Genomic DNA, 13,259 nt, shown 5'->3' with positions numbered 1-13,259 from the left:
GTCAGGACAGGGTGACCTCCCCAAGGAGGATGAGGGCTGGAAGGTACTAAGCACCAATGTCAAAGTGGTCACTGTGTCATTTGCAAGAGCTACTTGCCTGGGACTTCTCCAGTGGAAACTGAGCCTGTTAACTGCAGATGGAGGACTGGGGACAAGAAGTAAAATGGCAGCCTGTCTATGAGCCTGGCATTTGAGAGATGGCCCTGGTCAGTCTTGCAGAAATCCTGAGTTCTATAAGAAATTTCCTTGGATGAGAAATTCTGAAACAAGGCTGATAAGGAAAGAAGGACTCCTTCTCTTCTGCAGAAATGCTGATCTGTGGGCCACATCTGAAGTGGACACAATTTGCTAAAATTGAGCAGAGATGTCAACTTCGACCTGACACCTTTCCAGGGATGAAATGAAAGTTTACTAGGAAGCAAGTGCATTGATCTAAGTCACCCTGCCTTATAACTGAACACACTTTTGATTCAATCAACACAATGTTTTCCCTCCTTCCTTCCTTCCTTCCTTTCTTCCTCCCTCCCTCCCTCCCTCCCTTCCTTCCTTCCTCCTTTTCTTCCTTCCTCCCTCCTTTCCTTCCTTTCTCCCTTCCTTTCTTCCTTCCTGCCTCTCTTGCTCCCTCCCTCTTTCTTCCTCCTCTCTTCCCTGCTCCCTCTCTTCTCTCCTCCTCCCTTGCTGGACCTGGGTTTAATAACTGGAGGACTGTGGTGAGAATAATACTGCCTTTATTTAGACCCACAGTGAAGGTACCAAAACTGGGTGGCTATTTCCTTTTGGGGAGTTCCTCTGTGTTCTTGGCCTTGGGGCTGGATTGTCTCCTGGTTCCACTGGCGTTTGGAGTTTGAGTAGCTAGCTGACTGGAGAAATACCTTGTTGAGCGTGGATGGCACTTAAAATCCAGGCTGGCTGGGCCCTGTGGTTTCCTTGACTCTAGAGGCACCTGAGCCTCGTGAGGAAGCTTTTGTTTGTGGGATGTGGTAGTGAACCCTGAATGTTTTAACTGAAAGAATAAATGGAATGAACTGTGACAGGGCATGTCCCAGGGTGCGCGCATATGTGCAGGCATCTGTGTGGAGGTGTGTGTGTATTTACCCATAGGCAAATAGGGTGTTTCCTGGAGAGAGACATTGGATACTGAGGAAGATACCTGGTATTTCAACATTTTACTGGTCTGTGTAGTGCTCAAGGAAGCCTCAAATCTGAATAAAAATAGATGCTTATGGCACATAGCCATATGCTCACCCTATGTAGGAAATCAAGTGGGGATGAGGGTCTCTCTTCTGTTCAGTGGCTGCTGACCAGCCTAGGTGTGTCAACAAACCCATCAAGGAGCTGCAATCCCTGGGAGACCATGCAGCCCACGCCAGGGGCCCATTTACCTTAGGTGCAGTTCCAGTTGTGCGTAGAGGAAGTGAAGAAATGCTCTCCTGGCCACAATCTCAGCATGGCAGTCATTGACCACCAGTCCCTGGTCACTGATGTGCTCACCGCTGATGCACTTGGTCCCCGAGGACAGGACGATGACCTGTGCCTGCCTGGTATCCAAGCCTAGGGGACATAGAGGATGGTCATAACAGCTTGGATTTCACAAACCCCATTCCATGGCTGGGAGACCCACTGCATGTATCCTTGTCAACTCTCCCATATACACCAGCCTTGAGGTTCAGCAGGCTGACATGCACAATGCAGTTTGCTATGTTTGTTGTGGGATTTGTGAAAGTCATGCAAAGTACTGCTTGTAGAATCTCCCCTTGTTCGTGGTATGCCTTTTATGCTGTACCCTGGAAGGCAGCTGGGCCAACAACTGTCATTCTGAGACCTCTGTTGACTTCTCTAGACCAAGATCAGCATGCTGACTCTTGAGTTTTGCCCCCTTAGCTATATCTGACGAGCTGATTATTTATCTGATGAGTAATTGGGAGTTTGTATTTTCCCCACCTTTGTGCAGGAGGCTTGGAAAAGATGGGCATAATACAGATGGGGTGGTAGCCTGCCACCAAAGAATTGACATAGGGCTAGAGCCCAGTTCAGCCTTGGAGGAGGAGGAACTGGACAGCTGTAGGATTTCCTGCTGAGATCCTAAAGGGGAAGAGGAAGGGCCTTTAGCTGCCCCAGAAGTTCTGCCACCTGCCCACGTCCTCCAAGTTAATGGTTGCATCTTCATTGAAAGATTGGCTGATGGAAAGTGTTATACATAGGTGAAAGCAAAAGAAGGGCTCCCCAAGCCTGGGTCTGCCCTGTAGACCTAGCTGTATTTTTCATGGAGGTGCAACCCAAATTATGGGGAGAGATATTTGTGCACACATGGGGCCTACACACACTCCTTCACCTTCCCTCAGCACAAAGAAACCAGGTAAACAGCTTAATCCAGGTGGCCTTCCATTCCAAATACATGTTTCATGGGGCATACTCCTGCATGGTGTGGGGACACCTGCCATTCATGTGTCACCTGCAGGGTTTGCTCTGCAGTTCAAGCCAATATTTATAAGTCAAGGCCCAGTGGTTTGGAAGGTCAGGGGTATGAGTGTCACACACGGCAATCTGTGCCTTATAGCACTGGTTGGAAGCCGAATATGACTGTGGAAGCTGCTGCTCAGGCTGCAGAGGGGGGAAAGCCTGTGAAGAGGTGGCAGGGCCAACCTCTAAACATGTTCCCTTCCTGAGTCACATTTCACATGCTGGTACTGGGGCCTGTGGAGGGGTGTCTGATGGTTGCAGCGCCTTTTCCACTTGTTCCTGTTCAGGGGTAGCTATCTCACCAGCAGTGAGCGATCAGCACAGGTAGATTGAGTGCTTATGGGTATATAACCATTTGCACACCAAGCCCATGCTGTTGGCCACAGCCTTGGGCAGGAACTTTGTGTTGTGCTCACAGTAATTGCTCAGGGTCTAGACTTGGCCATGGCTTTGTTCCTGGGCTGTGTTTTAGGAGCAACATAACTCTGTGATGAATTTTGTACTTCCTGAAACTTATATCTAAGAATGATATGCAAATCATTATTAGCAATGAAAGTGAATGAAATTTCAAATTCAATGTCACCAGGCTTTCCATTGCCCCTGTGCACCAGAGGATGGATGGGAGGTAGCAAGTAATGACACTGTTTCTCTTTCAGCACTTTACATGTCTGAGAGGCCACAGCTCCTTCCCACCTTCATGGAATGTACAGAGCGAGTAGCCTAGAGTCAATTCCCTCCTTCCTGATCTTTCTAGAAGGTCTCACAGGAGCTGGTCCATAGGGCTTAGAAAACTTGAAAATCATATATTTTCATGGGTTGATTTCTAGAACTGTGAAACTGGACTTTTGTTTGCTTCTGGCCATATGTGACCAACTGAACGAGTTCTAACAAGTCTATTAGGCTGGCAAGAGACAAACTTGCAAAATATCTTAAGTTATCATTATTGCTATTATTTAAATGTCTTTTATTCACAGCAAGAACAGAGACTTTTGAGGTCAGATTTACTAATGGGGCAATTTTTAGGGTTCTCTGGATCCCAGGTCCCAATCATAAAATGACAGCAGTACCAGCTACTGCTTAGAGATTCCCTATCTGTCCCCTCTAACTGGTCTGAGGTTTTACCTTTTCTCTTGTTAGGATCAACTTTCAGGACAGGAGTTGGATAGATTGTTTTTATTAACATGAAAAAGCATTGGATGCTCCATGGTTTACTTTTCACAAGGTTAAGTTTCATTTTGGTCATAGTTAAAAGAATCTTGTTAGTAAAAATGGTTCTTTGCAATACTAGAAATCAAACAAAACAAAGAAAACTTCAAAAACATCCTCCAGACTTAACTATTTAAAAATATGATAACAATCGCTTTGTTTGAGGAGATCCTAGAAGACTACAAATCAAAGCTTATTCTTTTTCCTGCTCTCATGAATCCATAAGTACACACGTATTTTCTCTTTACTTAGATGGTGAATTCCTTGAGGGCAGGAACCAGAATTTTCCCAAACTATTCTAATAAGGGACTCCCTAGGAGTCTGTGTAATTAGACGTACTGCCTGGGACAATCCAGTCTGTGTTGCTGACAAAAACAAATCCAATTTTCTAGATTTTGTAACTGAAAGTCAAGGGGATACCTTGTTACATATTTTAGTAAGCTACTGTTTGAAGGATTTTGGATTCTGTGGTCAGTAAAGAGGATGGTTTAGCAGCTGATCATATCCCACTCTCTTGCATTCTCTGGTAAATCAATCATTTCTTTGAAGAGACAAAATGCAAATTGAGGGCATAGCAAAACAGACTTTCAATTTTTAATAAGATTTGCTTCCCCAAATGTAAATGATGCTGGGCACATCCTAATTATTTTATATGTACTTGTTCTCCTATCTTGAAATTTTCTCCCTTGAAAACTTAACTTTGAGCCCAAGTATCAACTGGCCCTTCTTGCTTCCCCCTTTCTTCCCAGTTTGGATCTTTTTTTGGATATTAAAAAGGGGAGCAGAGAGGGAAAAAAGGGAGAAATATGCAGCTATAAGAGAGACCAGATGGAAGACTGAGGAATGAAGGAAGGGAACAATGGATGCAAACCTTCCATATGCATTCACTGGGCCTCCTCAGCTGCTAGCCACACTGCCTCCTCTTCTGTTCCAAAAAGCCCCAGCAGCTGGGCTTCCTGACTTCTTCTTCACAGTGCTGTCCCCTCCCCCCTCACTTCCATCGCTTTCCTCTGACTTCTCTTGGTGATTTCAACTTCTGAAAAAAACTTAGAAGTCCTGGTCATGCTGTCCTTACACTAACCCTTCCCCAGTGGTGGAATTTGGCTTCTTGGTGGTCACAGAGAACAACTGGACATGTTTAGCCACCATGTCAGCCACTATACCACTTTGATAAAAGAAAAAATAGCATACAACCAAGCTTTTTGTATTTTATTTCCTTAGGAGAAGCTTAAAACAACTACAAATGCAGCTGTCACCCTTTCCTGGGGTCTGGCATCTCATGGATCAACAGTTCTCTGGTAGGCTGCCTTCTAGTTGGGGGGTCCCAGAGGTAGAGTTAGCAATCATTTGTCAGCAGGAGCTAAAGCTACAGGAAGGAAGGCAAGCCAGCTGCTCACTCACCTCTCCCATGGTCCCCAGGAGCCATTTTCTACCTGAAATAGTTAACTTGACCCATGGGTTGTTGAGAAATACTCAGTGAGGCTGCCTTATTGATGGAGAAAACATATCCCAGATTCCAGCTTTAAAGTAGGCATTTAGAGTAATAGAAACTAACATTTGTAATAATATCTTGCCGTATTCCAGTATTCAGATGGCTGGTGCACATGTAGTGTAACCTAGACAACTCTGAAAGGGTGGCTACTGTGGCTTCTGAACCCCCTGACCTGATTCTCCTTTGGAGAATTTCCTGTGGAAATTAGAGCTGTAGACAAAAGGGAAACTGCTTTCTCTTCATCCCTCATTAATTCTCAACTCTGCTTGACTCCAGGCTCTGCTATATTCTGTAAATTATGTGGCTCAAGAAATGCATTATTTGCTTATTCCATTTTCATCAATCCTCCCTCCTATGGGCCAGCACCATGCTCAGTAACATAGGGGACATAAGACACAGTCCTGCCCTTTAGCATGTGTTTAGGGAAACAATGCAAAGACAGAGTGTCTTCAAAATAAAATGTTGTATGATAAATAGCTCATATGTACTTCACAAAGAATGTCACTAGAATGACAGAGAGAGAGAGAGAGAGAGAGAGAGAGAGAGAGAGGAGAGATTGACTTATATTTAGGAAGCTTTTGGTGTATGGCCATGTGGTATAGGAGGTATGCCAGGTAGAAGGTACACAATGGCCAAAGGTGTGGACAGAGGAAGATGCAGGCGCATTTTTGGGAGACAATGATAAGCCTATTTTGGTACCAGTGGGAAATTTGTATAGGGAAGTGATGGGTTTGAAGCTTAAATTTCAGGTGGCAATTGAATACAGAATCTTGAATGCCACCCTGAAGATATTAAATCTTACATACTAGACAATGGAGACTTGTTGAAGAACTTTTTGAGCAGGACAGAGACATTGTTGTCGTATGTGAGTGCAGCATGGAGGGACTGGATGAGCAGAGAGAGAAGGTTGGGATAACAGGTGGGAGGCCACTGCAACAGTTTACAGTCTGGACATTGTACAGTGAGGACTTGGGAAACACCAGCAGGCCTGGACAAGTGTGTGTGTGGGGTGGATTCAGAGAGAAGACTATGATGAATGAATCAATAAGACTGGGAAATTAAAAGAGAGGATGGGGAAAGGTAGAAGTCAAAACATATGCTCGAGAATTACATATTAAAAAATAAAACTATAAATGTTGCTATGAGGAACAGCCAAATTCAAGGCTGGCAGTCTTAATTTGGAGAAGAGGAGAGGTCAGAAGTTTTGTCATTATTTCTCCCCTGAAAGCTCACAGAGAGTGACTCAATGGCATCATCAGTTTTATGAGTTGGAAAATGGAGCTGAATCGCAACTGAAAAATACAAGCCAAAAAATTAAAAAAGATTAGGAACAAAATCTTCATTAACTAGCATTTAACTGGACAATTGTTTTCTTAACCTTCCTGTCTAGTGGGAAGATACAAATTATCCTAGTGAGGGCCATCAGTACTGTGGGGTGCTGTCATCCTCGCCCCTCATCAGATAAAGATCCCTTTTCTGTGTTGAAGTAAGAATTATTCTTCTCGTCTTGTGACTGTTAGCGCCTATGTGTGAATTAAAGGTATTCAGAGTGGTGTAATGGGACAGCTTGTTGCCGCACAGAAATTTTTTAGATTTTCCTTTTGACACTTTGGTTCTCAATGTAGAGACCTTAGAGTCCTGGGGATGTCAGTGAATGGACATTACGACGGGACTGCAAAGCTGTGTGTACTTACAAGTGCTCATAGACTCCATTAATGACGCTTTGGGAAACTAATGTGCCTCAGATCAGGCTAACTGGAAGCAGAAGCTGAGTTGGGGATTCTTTGACAGTGATTTATCTAGAGATCCAGGAATGAGGGTGGAGCAGAGGAAGAAGCTGGGTAAGGAGGAGTTTTTGCTAAAGTCTAGACCAAGACTGGCCTGACAAAAAAGTCATTGTCCTGACTTGAGGCAAGGGTACTGAGAGTTTTGACTCAGTGCCAGTTACTCATCAATGGTGGGCATTTCCAGGCATGCTGGCTTCTGTTGGCCAAGGTCATCTCTGGAGAAGGCTGCAGCTTGAGATGCTCCCAGCCAGCACTTGGGACAGGTGGGGAAGGAGGCTGGAGCCAGGAGTGGGCCTGGGTGTGCAGCCGATAGCACCTACCCTGATGTGTTAATATCCTTTAAATAATACTGGTATAACCCATAAAATGCACATTTATGTAGAAGCATCACTATTGATCAGGTCATTTCTTTTCTCATAAAATGGCATAAAACCAACATGAGAGCAAAACTAATATCCTATAACAGCATGAGAACTGGTCTTAGAAAATATAAACATACTAATTTTTATAAAGTAAGTAGAAAAACAATCAAAGAGCTCCTTTCCCACCCAAGTACCAATCCCAGTTAGTTTTGTGGGATCCACTGACCTTTCAATAAATAGTAGATGATTTCAATGCTATTTACAGAGTTTTGGTGCACATAAAAGTAAGGAAAGCCTTTAAGCTGTTGTTGTTATGAAATGCCCATATTATTAAAAATATCCACCTCGCTGAGACTACACAAGAAAGAAAACTGCAGAGGACTTTCAGTTAGGAATATTAAAAAATTCAAAATAAAATTTTATCCATCAAGCAGCATAGGAAAATGATAGCACAGCATTTCACTACAAGGCAGGCTTATGCCAGAAATGTGAAAATAGATTATATTAAAAATGCAATACAAAACATGATCATAATCGCAAACACTGAAAAGGCATCAGGTAAAATCCAACCATCAGACTTTAGATAAAAACTCAATAAAGTAGAATAAAGGGATTTTTCCAATGTGATTTTATATACACACACGAATCATGCTTGATAGGGAAATACTGGAGGGATTTCTACTACTCAGGAAAATACCAGAATGCCCTCTATAGCTCTGTTATTTAACATCTGCTGAAGCTATTACCCAACACAGCAAGAGAAAGAAGTCAGAAGTGTAGTAATTGGAAAGGAGCAGGTAACATAAGCACTGTCTCAGCATGCTGTGATTGCATATGTGGAAATCTCAAGAGAATCCAGTTGAAATACTGCTAGAAACAATAAGCGAGCTCAATAAGGTGATGGAGAACAAAGTTAATATACAGAAATCAATAGTTTTCATATATATATATATACACAACAACTAGAGAGAAACTATAAAGGAAAAACAACTCCATTTATAATAACAACAAACAAGGTAATAGGAATAGGTTTAACAAGCAATGAGAAAGAACTATAGGGAGAAAACTTTAAAGCCCTGCTGAAGAACTCCAACAATATTTGAGCGAACAGAAAAGACATGCTGTATTCCTAGATAGGAAGATGAATTCTCTCCATGTTGATTTATAGGTTAATGTTATTTTTATTAACAGCAATAGTGCTTTGTTTCGGACCAAGATGCCTGGGTCAACGGTATAGTTTATTTCTTTTTTGGACCATGAAAGCCGATGCTATAGGGAAACAGAGAATTCTGAAAAAGAAGACCAATGCTGGGAGATAAACCCTAGTAGATACCATGCAGGCTGCAAAGGCTCACTAGCAAGCCACTGTGGTTCTGATGCATGAAGTGAGGTAAGTAAAATAAAGCAGAGAGTTCAGAAATTGACCCAGATACCCACACGAATTTAGCACAGGATAAAGAGAATATCTCCAATCACCTTGTAACTGAAGAATTATCCGAAAAATATAGTTGCATCTTTATTTTACTCCATGCATCAGGGTAAATGCCAAATGAATCCAAGACTTAGGTGTAAAAAATGAACTTAACATGAATGTTTATAACTGCTGTATTCAAAATTTCCAAGATTTTAGATGTAAGCATGATGTCCTTTAGTAGGTAAAATGGATGAATCACCTGTGGTCCATCTGGATAACAGAATATTACTCAGCACTAAGGAGAAATGAATTATCAAACCACAAAAAGACATGGAGAAAACCTAAGTGCTTATTAGTACATAGAAGAAGCTAATCTGAAAAGGCTACATACATACTTGTGATTCTAACTACACAGCATTTTGGAAAGGACAAAACTATGGGGACAGAAAAAAATCAGTGGTTGCTGTGGGTTGCTGGGGAAAGGTTGACCAGATGGAGTAGAGAGGATTTGTAGAGCAGTGAAACCACTGGAAGATGCAGTAATGGTGGATACATGCTGTTTTATTTGTCCAAATGCATAGAATGTACAAAACTGAGAGTGAATCTTAAGTAAATTATGGACTTTGACTGATTAAAAAAGATGTATATGCCTTTGAAGAGAACAAGAGATAATTTCTTTATGAAACTGGTGGATGAAGGGACTTTCTAATTCTGACTCTAAGTTCAATGCAAGAAGAATTTTAATTTCAAGTGAAAAACTATTTCTATATAGAAAAACATCTTGAAGAAAACTAGAAAATTTCAATTTATGTCATAGACAAAACACTTATTTCTCTACTATATAAAGGACTTCTAGAAATAAAAAAAATACACTAACAGAGTAATGAGAAAAAAGTAAACTAGTTCAGAGAAAGAAAACAAATGGTTCTTAAGTATGTGGGAAAATAGTCAATTAAATGAAAACCAATGAAATGAAAATACAATGAGATACAATTCTTCATGTATTAAATTGAAAGGTACAATTGAAAAGGTGGTGAGAAGACATCTACTTTTATAAATGGTGGACAGAAATATATAATGGTAGAAAACGTTTGAAGGACAATTTAGCAACATCAATCCGATTTTGGAAATGCACATACTCTTTGCTCCAGCAATTCCACTTTTGGAAATTGATCTTATATATATTTGTGTATGTTTGAAAACTATCCATGTGTAAAATCATTTACTACAGCAATGTTTGTAATAGCAAAATAATACAAATAACCTAGTGTCCAGCAATAGAGATTAAAGATATCTTTAAATATATTAAAGATATTAATAGCTATTAAAGACACTAAGGAGGTTAAAAATATCCACTCTACATTAGAATCTTAAAAATTCTGTGTGGGAAAGATTCCTAGGATATATTGTTAAGTGAAGAAAGGCGAGATACAGAGAACATGTATGATATCCTGCCTTATGTATTGATAAAAGGAAGATAAGAATATATATGCATTTCCTTGTATACACATTAAGAAACTCTGGAAGGTATCTTTTAGGGTCTGCAAATTTACCCTGTGCATATGCTAACGTTAGCCTGTTTTATAGATGTTGGTAGAAGACACAGGACTTCCAGGTCAGAGACAAAGGATGCTATTACAGCACAGCAGGCAGTATAAGAAGCTCCATTTTGGCTTTCTAACCCTTGCTCCCTGCCTCTGCCCTCAGTCTCAGCAGATGATGCACACAAAGTGGGTCTTGGTTGTAGCTGAGTGACAGGGACCTAGGGGAACTCTCCATTTCCTAGTAAGGGGTAGGTGAGCCATCCTGCCTTTGTCCCACAGGGAGACAGTACCTCATCCTTCAAGCTTGCTTGTTGCAAACACTGCTCTAACAAAGGTTGCAGACCAAGAGTGGTCACAGCCCTAAGTTCTTCCCTTATCCACAGGAAAGTGTGACGATGTTCAGGCTGGTGGCCGTTGGCCTTTCCCAACAGTATCCAAGAAAATAAAGGTGATTACATTTGAGGTGGGAGGGATGGGAAAAGGCAGATAGGAGATGGGTCAAAGGCAAGCAGGCTTTCACTTTATACTTTTGGATACTTTTTGATGTGATATATAATCAATTTTAAATATTAAAACAATAAAATTACAACTAAAATTACATAAATAATAGATCTTCTCATTTAGAAGACTGGAACTTAACAACTGTGACAAATAATACCTATTATCAAGAGAGATGTTTATAAATAAGGAATAAATAAACATTAAGACTAAATAGAAGCGCTCCTCTGTGTGTGTATGTGTGTGTGTGTGTGTGTGTGTGTGTGTGTGTGTGTGTGGTAATGTCCTTTCTGGATGAAAGGGAATTTGTCAGGGGATAACATTTAACAGCATGAGTACCCCATTACTAACTACAGATGTCTTACTTTTGAAGCAACTTATGAGGCTTACGGGTGGCATACTAAAACCATGTGAGATCTTAAATCTACTGAGACTAGGTTTTCATAGCATGTAATGAAGATGGATTTTTTTTAAAAGCATCTAAAGCAAATGCTTTTAAATATCATTAGAATATATGTAAGTAATACAAATTAGGTAACATCCAGGTAACTCACTTCTCAGTGCTTGTAACAAAGCTTCAGTTATGTATACTAAGGAAAAAGTTTTAAAACTTTGTCCCCCATTAGTGGTTATACCTATACAAGCTATTTATGAAGTAGGGATGGTAATAATAGCTACCTGTTTTTGAACACTTGCTATTTAAATGTATTATGACAGAAGATGACAGGCTGGCTTCCTATCAAGCTGGCCTACATCTGATGTAGGTGGATGGCTTGCATGTTTGTGGCTGTCCAAATTTCATGTTGAAACATAATTCCCATTGCAAAATATCAAGGTGTGACCTTTGGGAAGTTATTAGGTCATGAAGGCTCCATTGTAATGACTTGATAGTGTTCCTCTTATGAGATGGCTACAGACTATGTAGGTCCCTCTTACTCTTCCATTCTTTTTACTGCGTGAGGACAGAGCATCCCTTCTCTCTGGAGGACATATGACCAAGTGCCACCTTGGAGGCAGACTGGGGCCCTCCCGGATGCTGAACCTGTCTGCACCTTGATCTTGGACTTTCCTGCTTCCCTTTCCTGTGATAAGTACATTTCTCTTGTTCATCGATTACCCATTCTCAAGTACCTAATTAAAGTTGTACAAATGAACAAAGACATTGGCCATCTTTTTAGCACACTATCCCCCTACCTAACTCCAGAACATCTCCAGGAATGCACTTTTATTTATTTAACTGGAATTAAGCAGTTCTTTCCTTGTTTCAACTATTTGAATACAAGCTTCCTTATTTTATACCTGATTCTGGAGGCATGCATTCTGGTGGTAGGCAGAATACATTACCAAGTTTTTAAGAATAAATCCAAAGCTAAAGTATGTCAACCTGCATCAAAGAAATAAATCTCAAAATTTTAGAAATTAGAGGCAGAAAGAAATGATTTTTGTTACACAAGAGGACTGTCCCAAGGGGGTGGTATATAATTTATTCCAACTCCTTGTTTTCTATACTATGTCTGTGGAGTTTAATGACTCAAGTAATAGGGTTTGCACACTTCCCTTGAGGAAGACTCTTCCAGAATTTATTGGCTTTTAGCACTAGGAAACTTTTGCCAGTATTTAGTCTAACCGAACTTCTGCACAATTTCATTGTATTACTCAAATTTTGTCTGTAAGAGCTCCCAGTCTCCTCGTGGTTCATATTCTCTGAACATTTGCAGAGAATATCATAATCTGCTTGCAATCCCACCTCTAGTCATTATTTGACTAACATCTATGTTTTATTTTTCAATTTTTCCCTGCAAGTAAGTTCTTTTCTCTTTTAAGTTTCTGCTTCCATTCTCTAAATTTCCTCTAATTAGATCTAATGTATGGATTTAAAAGTGCCTGTTTTATCCATGTCTGGTCTGATAGGGGCATGACTGGGCTAACACTGAAAGAAAACAATTTTGCTTTTGACAGGAGATTTTTTTTTCCCACTAGGGTTTTGAATGATCGTCACCCAGAAGTTAGAAGACACTAATATGCCACAGGCTCTAATTCTCTAAATGTTGCAAATGGACTAAGTTATGGGTCAGTGTTTTGTGCATTTCTCTATGAAAGATGATACATCTACAAAGTATCAAGTAATAATATGCGGTTGGTAGGCAGAATCCAATAGGCTCTGTTTCTTACTCCTCGGGACTTTGGTCAAGTAAATTTGACTACTTTCCATTGTCTTGTATGAAAAAAGTTATTAAGGGCTAAAAAAATCACACAAAGTTAAAAAAATTTAGATCTCATAATTTCTAGCTGGAAATTTCAATTCCCTTATAGTCATATTTGTTTCTCTATGAGCAACAAGGCTTTTTTCTATGACTTCTATTAGAACAATGTTAAAAGCTGTGCTTTCTATTATTACTTAGATTGACTACAAGCTATATGTTCTTTTTTGTTGCTGTTATTTTGGTGGTACTGTGGTTTGAACTCAGAGCCTTGTGTTTGCTAGGCAGGTACACT

At 40.5% G+C, this 13,259-nt stretch overlaps 1 protein-coding gene across 6 annotated transcripts in view; it reads right to left on the bottom strand.

The window, feature by feature from the left end:
* Adarb2 (adenosine deaminase RNA specific B2 (inactive)) overlaps positions 1–13,259 on the bottom strand; it is a 512,182-nt gene that overhangs the window by 48,273 nt on the left and 450,650 nt on the right. For all 6 annotated transcript variants that reach the window (XR_012442201.1, XM_074056752.1, XM_074056753.1 and 3 more), the window contains one exon: positions 1,383–1,551. Coding sequence is in view for 5 of the 6 variants with exons in the window: in XM_074056752.1 (XP_073912853.1) it covers positions 1,383–1,551 (169 nt within the window). In the remaining variant the exon portion in view is untranslated. The remainder of the gene's footprint in view (positions 1–1,382; positions 1,552–13,259) is intronic.

This window comes from Castor canadensis, chromosome 15, assembly GCF_047511655.1.
Source record: "Castor canadensis chromosome 15, mCasCan1.hap1v2, whole genome shotgun sequence".
Classification (NCBI taxonomy): Eukaryota; Metazoa; Chordata; class Mammalia; order Rodentia; family Castoridae; genus Castor; species Castor canadensis.
This window is presented reverse-complemented; position numbering and strand designations above follow the sequence as displayed.